The sequence below is a fragment of the Nycticebus coucang genome, chromosome 22, assembly GCF_027406575.1.
Source record: "Nycticebus coucang isolate mNycCou1 chromosome 22, mNycCou1.pri, whole genome shotgun sequence".
Lineage (NCBI taxonomy): Eukaryota > Metazoa > Chordata > Mammalia > Primates > Lorisidae > Nycticebus > Nycticebus coucang.
In genome coordinates, this window is record NC_069801.1 from 11,345,185 (window position 1) to 11,363,673 (window position 18,489).

The 18,489-nt window shown below is 45.4% G+C and overlaps 1 protein-coding gene across 3 annotated transcripts in view; it reads left to right on the plus strand.

The window, feature by feature from the left end:
* Positions 1 to 1,449: 1,449 nt before the first annotated feature.
* Positions 1,450 to 18,489, plus strand: part of DDI2 (DNA damage inducible 1 homolog 2) — a 55,885-nt gene continuing 38,845 nt past the window's right edge. For all 3 annotated transcript variants that reach the window (XM_053576819.1, XM_053576821.1, XM_053576823.1), the window contains exons 1-2: positions 1,450 to 1,831; positions 16,136 to 16,265. In XM_053576819.1, coding sequence (XP_053432794.1) covers positions 1,694 to 1,831; positions 16,136 to 16,265 — 268 coding nt within the window. In that variant the 5' untranslated portion in view covers positions 1,450 to 1,693. The remainder of the gene's footprint in view (positions 1,832 to 16,135; positions 16,266 to 18,489) is intronic.

Here is an 18,489-nt window from a genome sequence, read left to right on the forward strand (position 1 = left end):
TCAGCCTCCTAAATAGCTGGGACCATAGGCGCCTAACACAATGCCCAGCTATTTTTATAGATGAGGTGGCTCAGGCTGGTCTCCAACCTGTGACCTCAGGCAATCCACTCCTCTCCTCCTCCCATAGGAGGAGGTGTGAGCCACTGCGCCTGTCCCCTAGCCTCTCTTAAATCTGTGTAACATAGTTCCACCCTGTGAGATGTAAGCAAAAATCTGCTGAGGGACTTCTGGGTAAGTTTCTTCCTTGAATAGGAAAATGATGCATAGAATGGAGGCAACCAGCCATATTACCACCTTTGGAAGAGGCCAAAAGAGTTGCAGAAGTGTTTGTCTCGATGTCATTGAGCTACTGTACCAACGTAGCTGTCTACTTTTAGGCCTCCTATCCTGTGAGACGATATATTTTTATTGGTTTAAGCCATGAATAGTCAGGCTTTCTGTTACTTGTAGGCATACAATCATTCTCCTGATCCCCTGCTACTCCACTTTCTCTCTTTATAAAAGTGTTCAGCTGGTAATTCTCTCTTTCTTGCCACCAAACCTACCAATTTGCTGCTTCCATGGCTGCCAAGTTTTCTCCTTCCCTTTTGTTATAATGGAAGAAAGAAGAGTGAGAATAAAGGGGAAATGCTAATCTTGAATCCATTCTGTATTTGTCATCCAGTTTTGGTTTTCTTACTCATTCTCACATGCCGGGCCTCTACCGCTCACCAGCTATGTAACCTTAAAGAGGCCAGTAAAGAAGCAAATATTTACTGGGAAGATTCTAAGTTGTGCTCAAAGAAGGCACTTCGCTAGACGCTGGGGGATGCCAGGGCCTGGAAACAGAGTCCAAGCCGACAAACTGTTTACAGGGCAGAGGAATGGCGAGTGAGCAATGTGGCTAGAAGGGCAGAGGTAGGAAGAGCTCAGGGCTGGAATGGTAGGAAGCGGCCACAGCCAGCCAGGTTCTGCAGCCTCGAAGGGGTGATGATTTTGGTTTCAGTGACCCTAAATCACCGAGACGGTGAATTAATCGCTCTCAATTCTACCTCAGAAACTATGTTTTAAAGCTAAGTAACTAACTTGTTAGTCGCCTGTACTACGTCGAGGTAATGAAGAGCAAGGACTTAAATTTTTATCTCACACTCGTGTCGCCAGTGTCTAGCACCTGGTAGACGCTTAATAAATGCCTGTTGTATGTATAAGTGAGAGTGTGGAGTCCTCCACAGATTTCTGTTATTAAAATGACCAGTTTAGCAGAGTTTTCTTTCCCCGCATTCCTTCCCTCGCCTCCCTCGGCCTCCCATGCCCCCTTCCCACTCCTCCCACCTCCAAGCCCCTCCTGGCTCCCCGCCTCCCGGTCCCGGCCCCGCCCCTCCATGAGTCACGAAGGCGGAGACGGCGAGGCGGGCTTTACGGCAGCCGCGTTGCGGCGGGGCGGGGCACCAGGCGGCTAGCGCGCTTGGCGGCAGCGGTGGGAAGCAGGCCGGCAGGCAGACGGACTCGCGGGCGGGTGGTGGCCGTGCTTGTTGGTGAGGGCGGGAGGGAGTGACTCACTGAGCGTGTGTGAAGGAAGGAAAGAGCGGGCGGGCGAGCGAGCGAACAGCCCGCATCGTCCTCCCGCAGCACCAGTCAGGCCACCCCGCCGCCGCCGCCTCCCCTCCTCCCCGCGCCCAGGCCGGGCCGAGCCGAGCCGGGTCGGGCCCGGGCCATGCTGCTCACCGTGTACTGTGTGCGGAGGGACCTCTCCGAGGTGACCTTTTCCCTCCAGGTCGACGCTGACTTCGAGCTGCACAACTTCCGCGCGCTGTGCGAGCTCGAGTCCGGCATCCCTGCAGCTGAGAGCCAGGTACGCGGGGCAGTGAACCGGGCCCCCTCTCCATCCCCAGAGGTAGCCCTCCCTGCCCTGGGGCCTCACGGCTTCCCCTTGCTACTGGTGAAGAATTAGAGGGTGGAGGAGAGCAAAGATAGCCATTGCCAGTTCGCCCCCGCATCCAGGAGGGAGCTGGAATCGGTCTCTGCCCCCACATGCCGAGTGTGTTGTGGGGTACGAGAGAACCTGATCGCAGACGCACCCACTGCAGCATGAGGGACGCGTGGACTGTTGAGTATCCCTACCTACCTTCTGGCTTTTTGGCCACTTAATTCCTTACTAATCCTGAGTTTGGCATGTCGTCGTGGACCTAAGAAGCAATCTGGGGTTTGCAAGGGTTCATAATCCTGTTTCACTAACCAGAAATACCAGTTTGGATCACTGTGGTAGATAGGTGTTCATCTCTTTTTGGGGGGGGGGGGGAGGGAGGCTTCCTGCTTTAAATACACGTAGTTTGCCCTTAAATGCACAGATTTGGACTTCAGGCTAAGGAGAAAAATATTTGCACTACCTCGTTTTGAGGTTTTTGGAAATGCTCTTTTCCTTGCCACATGGGTTTACGGTTAAATACTTAAAAAAAAAACACAGTAATTATTAAACTGAAATTGTTTCTTTCGGTTCTTCCCTGGTAGTAAACAACAACAAAAAAATCGCTCTTTCAAAGGTTACAATTCAGAGTTTGGGTCCGTTCAAAGTTTAGTGATTTATAAAGATACTTGCTTCAAAATGGCCTAGTATCTCAGTGCGATTTGGTGGTTTCATTTCCCTGCACCGCTTGCTGGGAAGAAGTTCAGTCCGTCTTGCATCTTAAATAAGCAAAGTCATTTATTCTCAAAATGCTGTGGGGCTGCTTCTAGTCTTAGGAAACGGAATTGGCAACAATAGCTCTGTAGCCATTTACACTAAAACACTTAAATCCTGGCTTGATTAAGTGAGGCTGAGAGGACATAGTCTAAACATTAGGAAAATTATAAATGTCTTCTAAGGCCCCAGAATGTAAGTCCAATTTTCTACTGCAGTTATGAAATAGTTCCAAAAACTGTTACCCAACTATAGCTTGTTTTGCTGTCATATGATAGGCAAATCTGTCAGTATTTTGTTCAAAAGTATGATTCCTTTACACAATGTGAACTTTAGAACCTTGGCAAAAGGCAGTTCAGAAATAATTTATTTCAGGGCACAGAGTGTCACTCAAGCAGTCTGGCAAAAGCTACAAAGAAATTGGTAAAAGGGATTTTTATTTTTTTGCAACTTCTTTTATTAAAAAACTAATCCATAAAAACTCAAGAACCATTTCCTGTCAGTGAATCCTTCATGTGGAGAACTGGGAAAGGACAGTTTAAATAGAGAGAGAAAGTCAAGTCTTAATTTTGGAAGATGGCTTTTTCAGTTCTTTTCCCTGTAGTTGTTATAATACCCTTGTTATAATCACTAGCTGGCAGGGGGAATACAAAATTAAAATGTAAATTAACCTTATTGTTAGGGTTTGAGAAGAAATTGAGACTGTTTCCTACTTTCTTTTCTTTTCTTTTCTTTTTTTTTTTTTTTTTGGGACAGAGTCTCACTATGTTGCCCTCCGTAGAGTACAGTAGAAGCAACCTCAAACTCTTGGGCGTAAGCTACTTGCCTCAGCCTCCCAAGTAGCTGGGACTACAGGCGCCCACCACGATGCTCAGCTATTTTTTGGTTGTAGTTGTCATTGTAGTTTGGCAGGCCTGGGCTGGATTCGAACCTGCCGACTCCGGTGTATGTGGCTGGCTCCCTAGCCACCAAGCTACAGGCACCAAGCCAGATTGAGACTGTTTCTGATTTTACACTTGCTGTAATGATATAATAAGACATTTAAGTAAATTAAAGGGGTGTCAAAATTGAAAGACAATTGTATCATGGGGCAGGTACTGTTGCCTGCCAGTTCAAAAAGTTGGGAATACCTTACTAATTAAACATAGGCTAAATCCAAATTCTTTTTTTCTTCATTATGTCAGTGGTATAGCACTTTTACTCACTTCCCAAGCCAAATTAGCATATAGAAACTCCAATTTGTGTTAAGCCTGTATTAGGTAGCAGTAAACAGCTCCTGTTTTTCAAGTTCTGTTTACCTCCATTGTAACCTGACAACACAGTATCTATTTTAGGATGTCTGGTGGTCGGTTGTCTTTCCACTTGCTTGCCCATCAGGCAGGAACAGGATCCACCCTAGACACTTGACTCATTTCCTTTCATCAAATCATAAAAGTAAACATCATGATAGTTTTAACCTACAAATACATCTTCACACACTTGATGCCCCACCACCATCACCATTTACCTCCCAGAGTTCTCCCATGTTACTCATCTTCCATTCCTCTCATAGATCTGCAGGTTTACCTCCTCTTGTTTTTTTATTTGAGACAGAGTTTCACTATGTCACCCTCGGTAGGGTGCGATGGTGTCACAGCTCGCAGCAACCTCAAACTCTTGGGCTCAGGTGATTCTCTTGCCTCAGCCTCCCAAGTAGCTGGGATTACAGGTGCCCGCCACAAGGGCCCGGCTATTTTTTTGTTGTACTTGTCGTCGTTTGGCCAGCCATGGGGTGTATTTGGACCTGCCACCTCGCCACCTCCCGTGTATGTGGCTGGCACCCTAGCCGCTTGCGCTACATGCACCAAGCTGTATTTTTTTTTTTCTTTTGAGACAGAGTCTATGTCACTCTCGGTAGTGGGCCGTGGCGTCACAGCTCACAGCAACCTCAAACTTGGGCTTGAGCGATTCTCTTGCCGCAGCCTCCTGAGTAGCTGGGACTAAAGGCGCCCGCCACAACACCCAGCTGTTTTTGTGTTGTTGTTGCAGTTGTCATTGTTATTTTAGCTGGCCCGGGCTGGGTTTGAACCGCCAGCCTCGGTGTATGCAGCTGGCGCCCTACCCACTGAACTATAGGTGCTGCTTGGGGTGGAGATGGGGGTCAGACTTAAAAAAAAAAAAAAAGTTCCCAGAGGCTCGACACCCATAGCACAGTGATTTCAATGCAAAAAATAGCTGGGCGTTGTGGCAGGCGCCTGTAGTCCCAGCTACTCAGGAGGCTGAGGCAAGAGAATCGCTCAAGCCCAAGAGTTTGAGGTTGCTGTGAGCTGTGACACCACAGAACTCTACTGAGGGTGACATAGTGAGACTCTTGTCTCAAGAAAAATGTTCCTAGACAGGCTGGGTGCAGTGGCTGGCTCACGCCTGTAATCCTAGCACTCTGGGAGGCCGGGTCGGGTAGATTGCCTGAGCTCACGGGTTCAAGGCCAGCCTGAGCCAGAGCAAGACACTGTCTCTAAAAAAAGCTGGACATTGTGGTGGGTGCCTGTAATCCCATCTACTCAGGAGCCCGAGGCAAGAAAATCACTTGAGCTCAAGATTTTGAGGTTGCTATGAGTTATGATGCCAGGGCACTCTATCCAGGGAGACAAAGTGAGACTCTATCTCCAAAAAAAAAAAAAAAAAATGTTCGCAGCCACTGTTGCTGTGTGTCAAGAGTACTGGTCTCCAAACTTTTTCATGTTTTCCTATCAGGAAAATGCTTCAGAACATGTTCTAGTTATGGGTATAATACATACATGAACTAAATTATCTGTATTATATATGTCTGTGATTAGTACACTGTAAAATATGTAACATGTTGCATGTGTTATATATGCATATATAATACACTATGTACATAAGTTACATTATATACATAAAGTAATGTATATTATAAACAGACACAAAATAGAATTTCAGGAATGTTGAATGTAAAATAAATGGAAATGAAAATTCTAATACAGGCTTGGTGCCCACACCTCAGTGAGAAGGGCGCCAGCCACATACACAGAGGCTGGCGAGTTCAAGCTTGGCCCAGGCCTGCTAAAAAACAGTGACAACTGCAACCAAAAAAAATAGCTGGCTATTGTGGCGAGTGCCTGTAGTCCCAGCTACTTGGGAGGCTGAAGCAAGAGAATTGCTTAAGTCCAAAAGTTTGAGGTTGCTGTGGACGGCACTCTATGGAGAGCAGCATAGTGAGACTCTGTCTCAAAAAAAAAAAAAAGAAGAAGAGAATTCTTAGACAGTAGAACCTCTGTAAGTTGACCACTCAAGGGACTGTAACAGACTGGTCAACACACAGAAGTGGTCAGCATAAGAAACTAGGCCTACTGTACTGATAACTACATGTGGTGCATGTCCAGTCTTTGAAAATTAGGTCAATTTAGGCCAGGCGTGATAGCTCAAGCCTATAATCTTAGCACTCTGGGAGGCAGCGGCAGGCGGATTGCTAGAGCTCAGGAGTTCCAGACCAGTTTGAACAAGAGTGAGACCCTCATCTCTACTAAAAGTAGAAAAATTAGCCAGGCATAGGGACATACACCTGTGGTTCCAGCTACTTAGGAGGCTGAGGGAAGAGGATTGCTCAAGCCCAAGAGTTTGAAGTTGCTGTGACACCACAGCATTCTACTGAGGGTGACAAGGTGAGACTGTCTCCAAAAAAAAAAAAAAAGAATTAGTTTTCCACATGAGTGACAATTACCAATTATGCAAAAGCATACACTTGGAAAAGGTGTTAATTTTTAATGGCTCTAATCTGATAATAGTAGTTATAGTGCAGTGATAACAAATATAGAATAGAAGCCATCTCTTCATGTGATTAGAGCTGGGCATGTTCCATCTCTTAATACAAGTGGAGGCTTGGAAATCAGTCATGGCTGTTTGATGCTTTGGGGCAGACCTTTTTGGGTAACTTCAAAGTGACCAGAACTTAGCTTCACTTTAAATTAATGCGTTCTTATTTTTGAAACATCATTATAATTCACCTCTGTAGGTGGCATGTGGTAGAAAGCATGCAGAAAATGAAAGGCATATTTAAATGCCAAATAATTAGCCCAGTACAGTGGCTCACGCCTGTAATCCTGGCACTGTGGGAGGCTGAGGAGGATGGATTGCCTGAGCTCACTGGTTGGAGACCAGCCTGAGCAAGAGCGAGACCCATCTCTAAAAATAGCCAGGCGTGTGGCCTGTAGTCCCAGCTACTTGGGAGGCTGAGGCAAGAGAATCACTTGAGCCTAAGCGTTTGAGGTTGCTGCAAACTATGACACCAGAGCACTCTACCGAGGACAACAAAGTGACACTCTGTCTCAATAAATAATTAAATGCCAAATAATATCAGTAACTGTATGATCCTGGAACTGCATCACCATACACAGTATGATTTGTGACTTGTGAAATGCTGTTTTAAATCAGTGGAAACTGAAATTTCCTATTGCAGCTGGTTTTGGGGTGTTATTTTCACAGGTAATTTTCGTGCTTTTTTGTTTTTTTTTTTTAGTCAGAGTCTTACTCTGTCACCTTGTATAGAGTGCCATGGCATCAGCTTCGCTTACAGCAACCTCAAACTCTTGGGCTCAAGTTACCCTTTTGCTGTAGCCTCCCAAGTAGCTGGGACTACATTGGTGCACCATCAGGGTCAGCTAGTTTTGCTATTTTTTGTAGAGACAGGGTCTTTCTCTTGCTTGGGCTCATCTGGAACTCTTTTTTTTTTTTTTTTTTTGAGACAGAGTCTTATTGTGTCGCCCTCTGTAGAGTACTGTAGCATCACAGCTCACAGGAACCCCAAACTCTTGGGCTTAAGCAACTCTCTTGCCTCAGCTTCTCAAGTAGCTGGGACTACAGGCACCTACCACAACGCCCAGCTATTTTTTGTTGTAGTTGTCATTGTTTTTTAGCAGATCCAGGCCAGGTTCCAACCCACCAGCCCCAGTGTATGTGGCCAGTGCCCTAACCACTGAGCAACAGGTGCTGAGCCTGGTCTGGAATTCTTGTGCTCAATCAGTCCTCCCGCCTCTGTGACCCAGAGTGCTAGGATTACAGGTGTAAGCCACCATACCCAGCCACCAAATTTATAATTTTTAATGGTCATAGAGATGTACTGAAAGTTATTTAACAGTTTCTATGTTGGGCATAATATTGAGGAGAAATTGGAAGCAGCTATGAATAACATAGCATTGGATACTTAGATACTTAAGGCTTTGTCCTTCATTATTTATTTATTTGACACAGAGTCTTAAGCTGTCGCCTGGGTTGAGTGAAATGGCATTCATCATAGCTCACAGCAACCACCAACTCTTGGGCTCAAGCGATCCTCTTGCCTCAGTTTTTCTATTTTTAGTAGAGACAGGTCTCGCTTTTTTGCTTAGGCTGGTCTGGAACTTGTGAGCTAAAGCAGTCCACCCGCCTCGGCCTCCCAGAGTGTTAGGATTACAAGTGTGAGCCACCTTGCCCAACCTGACCTCCATTTTTGATTATTTTCTCAGATTAAATTCTTTCTTTCTCTTTTTTGAGCCAGAGTCTCTGTTGTCCCAAGCAAGAGTACCATTGCATCATAGCTCCCAGCAACCTCAAACTTCGGCTTAAGCAGTCCTCTTACCTCAGCCTCCCAAGTAGCTGAGACTATAGGCGTCAACCACAACACCTGGCTATTTTTTAGAGACAGGGTCTCACTCTAGCTCAGGCTGGTCTGGAACTCCTGAGCTCAGGCAATCCACCCGCCTCAGCCTCCCAGAGTGGTAGGATTATAGGAGTGAGCCAAAGGGCCAGGCCTTCAGGTTAAATTCTTAAAGATAACAGGGTTGTTGCTAGGCATCCATAGCACAGTGGTTATGGCTCCAGACACATACCAAATTTGGTGGGTATGAACCTGGCCTGGGGCCAGCTAACCAACAATGATAACTACAGCAAAAAATAGCCAGGCATTGTGGCAGGTGCCTGTAGTCCCAGCTACTTGGGAGGCTGAGGCAAGAGAATCGCTTGAACCCAAGAGTTTGAGGTTGCTGTGAGCTGTGAGACCGTGGCACTCTAGAGGGTGACAAAGTAAGACTGTCTCAAAACAAGAAAAAAATACATAACAGGATTGTCAGCTCAAAGGTGTAAACTTTTTGAAAGGCTTTTAGTGGGCAGCGCCTGTGGCCCAGTGAGTAGGGCGCCGGCCCCATATACCGAGGGTGGCGGGTTCAAACCCAGCCCCGGCCAAACTGCAACAAAAAAATAGCCGGGCGTTGTGGCAGGCGCCTGTAGTCCCAGCTACTCGGGAGGCTGAGGCAAGAGAATCATGTAAGCCCAGGAGTTGGAGGTTGCTGTGAGCTGTGTGAGGCCACAGCACTCTACTGAGGGTGATAAAGTGAGACTGTCTCTACAAAAAAAAAAAAGATTTTATAGAGATTGAAATCAGTCTATTGTTAAATGTTGATTAAGGTAAAAACTCAGTCTCTAGGGTTCCACCTCTGGTGTAAGTACTAGCAGTTGTGCCAATTACTACTGATTAAGACTCGTAGCTGTATGCGTTTTCCCGTTGTGTGTTCTTATAACTGGCAAAACTTGAGTTTTGAACATTGGAGCAGCTGAGTTGGATAGTAATGCATATTTAGAAGCATTTCAAATGACTGGTAGAGATTTGAAGCCAGTGGTCTAATAGATACTCATGTTCAGTTAGAAGATCATACAGATTTACTTGGGACTTAATATTGCAAAATACAGCTCAGCGTCCGTACCACAGTAGTTATGGCGCCAGCCACACATATCAGGGGTGGCGGGTTTGAGCCTGGCCCGGGCCAGCTAAAAACAACAGTGACAGCTGGAACAAAAAGCCAGGCATTGTGGCAGGCACCTGTAGTCCCAGCTACTTGGGAGGCTGAGGCAAGAGCATCGCTTAAGCCCAAGAGTTTGAGGTTGCTGTGAGCTGTAGCACCACAGCACTCTACCAAGGATGACATAGTGAGACTCTGTCCGAACAACAATAACAAAAGAAATACGCAAAATACTTCTTTCCTGGGCTCTGAAGCCCATTTTAACAAAGAAATCGGTTCTCTGCGGCAATTATGATCGTAACTAAGCTTTAGTTGATCTCATTTGTGTCCTTGGACTAAAATGGAGCGCAGCTGCTGCTTTGTCACTGTGAAGAACATTTGCTCCTCACCCAAGTTCTTCAGTAGGATTTCCAGGAAGTTGCAGCAGATAGCAATATTCCATGTTTCATGTACATGGTTAGTGTAAGTGAGGTGTTGCTGCCTGGTTTAAATCAAAGATATTATCTGCTGAGAGAGTACTGTGGCTCGCATTGTGATGGAATGACATGTAGCATCTGTAAAACAGGAGTTGAGAGAGCGAGGAATTGGTATTGTTCCTTTGTTTACCTTTGGAGCAAGGGGATACACTGAGCAGTGGACAGTATTTTGATCCTTGCAGTGGGTATGTATAAGGCCCTTAAGCAATGGATGGCCTGGTATCTATTATTAAAGCCACCCGGCTAATTCACTAGGCCTCTCTGGGGTTATGTTGGGGAATGTGTATAGTACCAGGGTGGGCCAGATGTGGTTCCAGTTGCAGTTCTCTCTTCCTTTTTTTATTTTCTGTGGAGACAGAGCCTCATTTTGTCCCTCTCAGTAGAGTACTGAGGTGTCACAGCTCACAGCAACCTCTAACTCTTGGGCTTCCGCGATCCTCTTGCCTCAGCCTCCCAAGTAGCTGGGACTACAGGCGCCCGCCACAACGCCCGGCTATTTTTGTTGTTGTTGTAGTTATCGTTGTTTGGCAGGCCCTGGCTGGGTTTGCACCCACCTGCTCCGGTGTATGTGGCTGGCGCCATAGCTGCTGAACTACAGGAGTCAAACCCAGTTCTCTCTTCTTAATAGCTGTGTGGCCTCTGGTCACTTAACTCTCTGTGTTGTTTCCCTGTCCATAAAATGGAACAGGTAGTTGTTACTTCATAAAATGATTATGAAACTTAAATGTGAGGATGTGAGGGTTAAGCGGGAAACTGAGAGAACGTAGTAGGTGGCTGGCTCTCTGTAGACACTCATTCAGTGACTGACTGATATTTTTTCTTTTTTGTTTTTTTGTATTTATTTTTTTCTTTTTTTGTTGACTGACTGATATTTTAATTTGGCTTTCCATGTGGTATTTCTGGCCCAAAGAGAATTCATTTATGTTGTGGATAGGATCATTTCAATCCTCCTGAGTTTGAGTCCTCACTGTAAATAAAATTTCTCCTATAAATACAGTTAGAGTAAAGTCATTACCCCAGGAGACCGATCATTTATGTCTAAATATATTGACAGTTGAATTTATTTGCTTATTTATTTATTTATTTATTTTGAAACAGAGTCTGAAACTGTTGCCCTGGGTAGAGTGCGGTGGCTTCATAGCTCACAACAACCTCCAACTCTTGGGCTCAGTTTTTCTATTTTTAGTAGAGATGGGGTCTTGCTTTTGCTCAGATTGGTCTGGAGCTCGTGAGCTCATGCTATTCTCCCACCTCAGCCTCCCAGAATGTTGGGATTACAGGCATGAGTACCACACCTGGCCTAACATTTCAATTTCTGAAACTGGAAAACGAAAGAGTAGGTTGTTGACTACCAGTTACTTCATTATGGTGGCTTCAGAGTGTTGCTGTCACCTTGTAAAGAGACTGTCTAGCTGGCATTTCTTTTGGCATCCCTCTTTTTGTTGGCATACCGCAACCTGTGACACTTAACCACTGCTGGTCTGTGAGTTTTCTTTTTTTTTTTTTTTTTTTTTGTAGAGACCGAGTTTCACTCTATGGCCCTCGGTAAAGTGCCATGGCATCACACAGCTCACAGCAACCTCCAACTCCTGGGCTCAAGCGATTCTCTTGCCTCAGCCTCCCAAGCAGCTAGGACTACAGGCGCCCACCACAACACCCAGCTATTTTTTTGTTGCAGTTTGGCCGGGGCTGGGTTTGAACCCGCCACCCTCGGTATATGGGGCCGGCACCCTACCGACTGGGCCACAGGTGCTGCCCTGTGAGTTTTCTTCTAAGCATTCCCACTAGTTGTAAAGCAAGATGTACTTTACTGCACGATGTATGCTTAAATAAAGGTATGTGGGCTCGGCACCTGAAGCTAAGCAGCTAGGGCGCCAGTCACATAGATCAGAGCTGTCAGGTTCGAATCCAGCCTGGGCCTGCCAAACAACAATGACAACTACAACCAAAAAATAGCTGGGCATTGTGGTGGGGACCTGTAGTTCCAGCTACTTGCGTGGCTGAGACAAGAGACTCGCTTAAGCACAAGAGTTTGAGGTTGCTGTGAGGTGTGATGCAACAGCATTCTACCAGGACAACAACTCTTGTCTCAAAAAAAAAAAAAAGGTGTGTGGATGGATAAAGAGACAGTTGCAGTCTGTTAGAGAGTGTGTATGTGTGTGTGTGTGTGTTTTTGAGACAGAGCCTCAAGCTGTCACCCTGGGTAGAGTGCCATGGCATCACAACTCATAGCAACCTCCAACTCCTGGTTTAAGCAATTCTCTTACCTCAGCCTCCCAAGGAGCTAGGACTATAGGCACTTGCCACAGCGCCCAGCTATTTTTTGGTTATAGTTGTCGTTGTTTGGCAGGCCTGGGCTGGATTTGAACCCGCCAGCTCTGGTGTATGTGGCTGGCACCTTAGCCACTTGAGCTACAGGCGCTGAGCCTGTTAGAATGTATTTTAACTCTACAAGTTGAGATTATGTACTTACACGTTTTCTAGTTATGTATACAACTTGTAAAGTATATTTGAACCTACAGTCAGTTTTTTACTCAGCCCCAGAAGGATTTGGTTTTATTTTATTTATTTATTTAGATAGTCTCAAGTTGTTGCACTGGGTAGAGTGCTGTGGCATCATAGCTCACAGCAACCTCCAACTCTTGGGTTCAAAAATTGCCTCAATTTTTCTTTTTTTTTTTTTTGTAGAGACAGAGTCTCATTGTACCGCCCTCGGGTAGAGTGCCATGACATAGGACGTCACACAGCTCACAGCAACCTCTTAACTCTTGGGCTTCCGTGATTCTCTTGCCTCAACCTCCCGAGCAGCTGGGACTACAGGCGCCCACCACAACGCCCGGCTATTTTTTTTTGTTGTTGTTGCAGTTTGGCCAGGACTGGGTTTGAACCCACCACCCTTGGCATATGAGGCCAGCGCCCTACTCACTGAGCCACAGGCACCGCCCCAATTTTTCTATTTTTAGTAGAGACAATGTCTCACTCTTGTTTAAGCTGGTCTTGAATTTGTGAGATCAAGCAGTCCTCCCGCCTTGGCCTCCTAGAGTGCTAGGATTACAGGTGTGAGCCACCGAGCCTTGCTAGGATTTAGTTTTAGAAAAAATTAGGTAAACTCAGTTTCCTATTAGTTCTGTACCTCATGTCAGTGTAAATTCTGAGAACAGATGTGGCAGAATCACTTTTTTCTCATTTAATTTTTTTTTTTTCCTTTTTGAGACGGAATCTCACTTTGTCACCCTCGGTAGAGTGCTATGGCATCATAGCTCAGAGCAGCCTCCAACTCTTAAGCTCTAGTGATCCTCTTGCCTCAGTTTTTCTTTCTTTCTTTTTTTTTTTTTTTAGACAGAGTGCTGTGGCATCATAGCTCACAGCAACCTTAAACTCTTGGGCTTAAGTGATTCTCTTGCCTCAGCCTCCCAGGTACCTGGGACTACAGGCACCCACCATAACTAGGATATTGTGATTTTTGTTGCATTTTGGCCGGGGCCCTACCCACTGAGCCGCAGGCGCTGCCCCAGTTTTTCTGTTTTTAGTAGAGATAGAATTCTCACTTTTGCTCAGGCTGATCTCGTACTTGTGAGCTCAAGCAGTCCACCCACCTCAGCCTCCCAGAGTGCTGCGATTACAGGCGTGAGCCATCATGCCCAGCCTTTTTTCCTGTTTAAATGCTTCATTTTTAGTTCTGTGTCAGTTAACCTTACTGTGAGAGCTGTGAGAAACACTGTAGAATGATGGTGTAGCAGGGAGAACTGGAAGGGGCAGCTGTAATGATCTAGCCCCAAATGCTTGCCTAACAAATGGAAAAGGTGGCCTGAACCTACTGAGTGCCATCCCCTTCTCTGAGAGTTACCGGCAGAGCCAGTACAGAACTCAAGTTCCTCAATTTGCATATGGCCTGGTAAAAAGGGAATCACTAGGAAGAAAACCTTTCAAAGTCTGACTTTAAATTCTGAATGCTTTCTGTAGTATATAATAATGCAGGGCAGATTTATGTTGCTTCGTGATAAAATTACAGTAGGCCTTTGTGGGATCCTTTCTTTTCTTTCCACAGCTTATTTTATTAGTAGCACATCCTTGATCCTTTTTTCCATCTGTGTTTGTTTTCTGAATTCTTTTCGCTTTCATTTTCTACTCATAAGGGTGATAAAACTTTAGAGATGGTAGAACAGAAAAAAGAATGCAGGAACGCTGACATCTGGGAATCTTTTAAACCTGTCAATGTCCATCTTTTTTTTTTTTAATTTTTTTTATTTTGAGACAGAGCCTCAAGCTGTCACCCTGGTTAGAGTGACAGACAGCAACCTCCAACTGCTGGGCTGAAGTGATTCTGGTGCCTACGCCTCCCAAGTAGCTGGGACCACAGGTGCCTGCCACAACGCCCGGCTATTTTTTGGTTGCAGCCATCATTTTTTTTTTTTTTTTTTTTGTAGAAACAGAGTCTCACTTTATCGCCCTCAGTAGAGTGCCATGATGTCACACTGCTCACAGCAATCTCCAGCTCCTGGGCTTAGGCGATTCTCTTGCCTCAGCCTCCCGAGTAGCTGGGACTACAGGCACCCGCCACAACGCCCGGCTATTTTTTGGTTGCAGTTCTACTGGGGCCGGGTTTGAACCCGCCACCCTCCGTATAAGGGGCCGGCGCCCTACCCACTGAGCCACAGGTGCCGCCCTGCAGCCGTCATTGTTGTTTGGCAGGCCTGGGCTGGATTCAAACCCGCCAGTTCGGGTGTATGTGGCTGGCACCCGAGCTGCTTGAGCCACAGGTGCCGAGCCAGTCAGTTTACATCATTTAGAAGTATATATTATATAATAGTACTGTAGTTAGCATACCCAGAATAAATAATTCCTTTCTTTCCCTGCTCAAAATTAAATCTAAAATTACATCCACTACTTTCCATAAATTCACCATTTAATTCATCAAATATTTTGACATTGGTTGTATAACAGTCCCTGTTATGGTGAATGAAACATTCCGTCCTCAGGTTGCTTACATTTAGTGAGGCAGAAAGACAATAAACGAATAAGCAAATAAGGTTCGTCACCTGTAGCCGAGTGTTGTGGCAGGCGCCTGTAGTCCCAGGTACTCGGGAGGCTGGGGCAAGAGAATCGCCTAAGCCCAGGAGTTGGAGGTTGCTGTGAGCTGTGTGACGCCACAGCACTCTACAAAGGGCGATAAAGTGAGACTCTGTCTCTACCAAAAAAAAAAAAAAAAGGTTCATCACCCGTAGCTCAGTGAGTAGGGTACCAGCCACATACACCCAGGCTGGCGGGTTCGAACCTGGCCTGGGCCTGCTAAAAAAACAACAATGACAGTTACAACCAAAAAATAGTTGGGTTTTGCAGTGGGTGCCTATAGTCCCAGCTACTTGGGAGACGGGAGACTGAGGCAAGAGAATTGCTTAAGCCCAAGAGTTTGAGGTTGCTGTGAGCTGTGACAGCACAGCACTCTATTAAAGGCCCCATAGCGAGACTCTGTCTCAAAAAACAAACAAAAGCAAATAAATGTATAGTTTCTAGAATGTTAGGTTAGAGTACATTTTAAATGGTATATTAGGAAAGAACTCTGAGGAGGTAATGTTTTATTAGAGACAAAATGAAAAAATAACCAGAGAAAGAACATTCCTTAGAAGAATAAGTGAAACAGCCCTGGGGGGGGGGGGGTTCATCGATTCCTGTTATTTGAAGAACGGTCATGCCAGGGGAGACGTCAGCCAAATTTTGGGGGCCTTATGGTGATGGGAAGCATTTGGGTTTTGTTTTTTGTTTGTTTGTTGGGACAGAGTCTCACTATGTCACCCTGGAGAGAGTGCCGTGGTGTCACAGCTCACAGCAACCTCAAACTCTTGGGCATAAGCCTTTCTCCTGCCTCAGCCTCCCAAGTAGCTGGGACTACAGGCCCCCGCCACAAGGCCAGACTATTTTTTTGTTGTAGTTGTCATTGCTTAGCAGGTGTGGGCCGGGTTCAAATTCGCCAGCCTGGGTGTGTATGTGACTTGTGCCCTACCCACTGAGCTGTGGGTGCTACCCAAGCGTTTGGGTTTTATTCAGTGTGTGTTGGGAGTCTTGTTGGAGGGTTTGAACAGGGAATGACTATGTGATAGTGGAGTAGAAGCATAATGCTTCCATTCAGCCTGAGACTGAAGCTATATAGGACCATTAAAACTCTGGTCTTACTGTGTTGTGCGCCATGTTGCTTCTCAGTGTTTTATACTGTCATTCATCTTTTCTTGTTGTAGATTGTCTATGCTGAAAGACCTCTCACAGACAATCACAGATCCCTGGCTTCTTATGGTTTGAAAGACGGGGATGTTGTGATTTTACGACAGAAGGAGAATGCAGACCCTCGACCTCCAGTGCAGTTCTCAAGTAAGACCACTCCTAGTGCTTTAGGTTCCCCTCACATAAGTGTCAATGGGTGGCAGAACATAGTGGCTCAGTTTTGGATTTGTTTTCGATTCAGACTACTAGGATATAGATCCTGAATCGCCTCTTACCTGCTGTGTAACCTTGGACAAGTTATGAAAGGTCTGTAAATTAGAGTTTCTTTTCTTTTTTTTTTTTTTTTTTTTTGATACAGTTTCACTTTGTTGCCCTCATTAGAGTACTGTGGTGTCATAGCTCACAGCAACCTCAAACTCTTGGGCTCAAGTGATTCTCTTGCCTCAGCCTCCCAACTAGCTGGGACTATAGCACCTGCCACAACACTGGGCTATTTTTAGAGATGAAGTCTCGCTCTGGCTCAGACTGATCTCTAACCCATTAGCTCAGCCAGTCCACTGCCTTGGCCTCCCAGAGTGCTAGGATTACAGGTGTGAGCCCTAGTGCCTAGCCTTGGTTTCTTCTTTAACAGGTACCATGATTGATCCCAAGTCCTAGAGTTGATGTGAGGATAATGCATGTAAAACTTACAGCACATAACAAGCCCTCAATAAATGTTCGCTTCCATTGTTATCACTGATAATTATTCAATAATCTTTATCCTTGGGAAGGGCTTCAGAGACTACATAAACTGATAATTTTTTTGTTTTGAGACAGAGTCTCACTCATCACCCTTGGTAGAGTGCCAAGGCATCGTAGCTCACAGCAACCTCAAACTCTTGGGCTCAAGCAATCCTTTTGCCTCAGCCTCCCAAGTAGCTGGGACTACAGGCGCCCACTATAACACTCTACTATTTTCACCATAACACTCTACTATTTTTAGAGACAGGGTCTCACTCTAGCTCAGGCTGGTCTCCAACTCCTGAGCTCAGGCGATCCACCCAGCTCGGCCTCCTGAAGTGCTGGAATCACAGGCCTGAGTCATCATGCTGGCCTTAAGCTTATAGTTTCTAATTGATGTTTGCTATTTTGTATCTGGCTTTCAGTGCCTCTGTGGAGCATTTTATAGTCAGCTAGGCACTTGCACCCACATCTCACATGATCTCATAACTTGGTTGTGGGGGAAGAGATGCCTCTTTGTAATTTATTATTATTAAAAGATGAAGCAGAGATTTTAAATGGTATCTTCAAAACTACATAGCTAATAAGTGAAGACAAAGGAATTGAAACTTGGTGCTTTTTCCATTTTTCTGAACTTGGTAAACATTAAATAGCTAGGCCATTAACTTCTGGTTCTTCTACCAGCTGTGTTAGTCATGTGAAAAGAAACGGTTACCGGGGCGGTGCCTGTGGCTCAAGGAGTAGGGCGCCGGTCCCATATGCCGTAGGTAGCGAGTTCAAACCCAGCCCTGGCCAAAAAAAAAAAAAAGAGAAACAGTTACCTATCTTGGAAGCTCTATACAGAATAAGTGTTTATAGTCTGGAATGTGTGCATTGGGATTTAGAAGCTTTCTGTGTTAGTGAAATAATATGCAGAATTGTGTGTGTTTGATTGGGGTGAAGGTCGCTTTCTTCAGATGCTCAGAGGGGCTCATGATCCACAAAAAGTTTATAAGGTCTTGATCCTGATGCGGAGCTACTTAGTGAAATGTGTTAGTGTTTTCAATTCCCTGACATATTCTGGCAGATTTCTTTAAATAGTGTTTAGCCTCTAGGTCACCTGGTTTTAAAGTTCATGGTAACTGATAGGAATCTGGGCGATGACCAACTCCAGCTGTGAGTACAGTGGTTCCATTCAGCCTGAAACTGGACCATCAGGCACTGGCTGCACTAGATCTGTATTACTTTAGTCCCTTGGGACTATTGCTAAACTTTATAAAGAGCAGTTGTTCAAATATACCAATCAAGAAAAAACAAAATCTTCCTTTGGTTAATTTGGTGTTTGTAAGTTCTGGAGATTTGCTGTTTTTTTTTCCCCTGCAGTGTCCCATATGGATGAGAAAGCCAATAGCATGGGAGCAGAAGGGACCTGGTTCATACAATAAACATGTTTTTCAGAATTCTCCTGAAGCGAATGGACTCTCAAGATAATGTGTAACAGGGGAGCAGATAAAATTTCTTGGCTTGCAAAGAAGGCCTGCTTATATATGTTTTGCCAGCTAGTATAGATTAACTACTTGCAGAGGTCTGACTATTCAGTATTTTTCATTGGTTTAGAGTTAATACACACACTCTCACACACACACACGCATGACACACTGGCTGCCAGCTG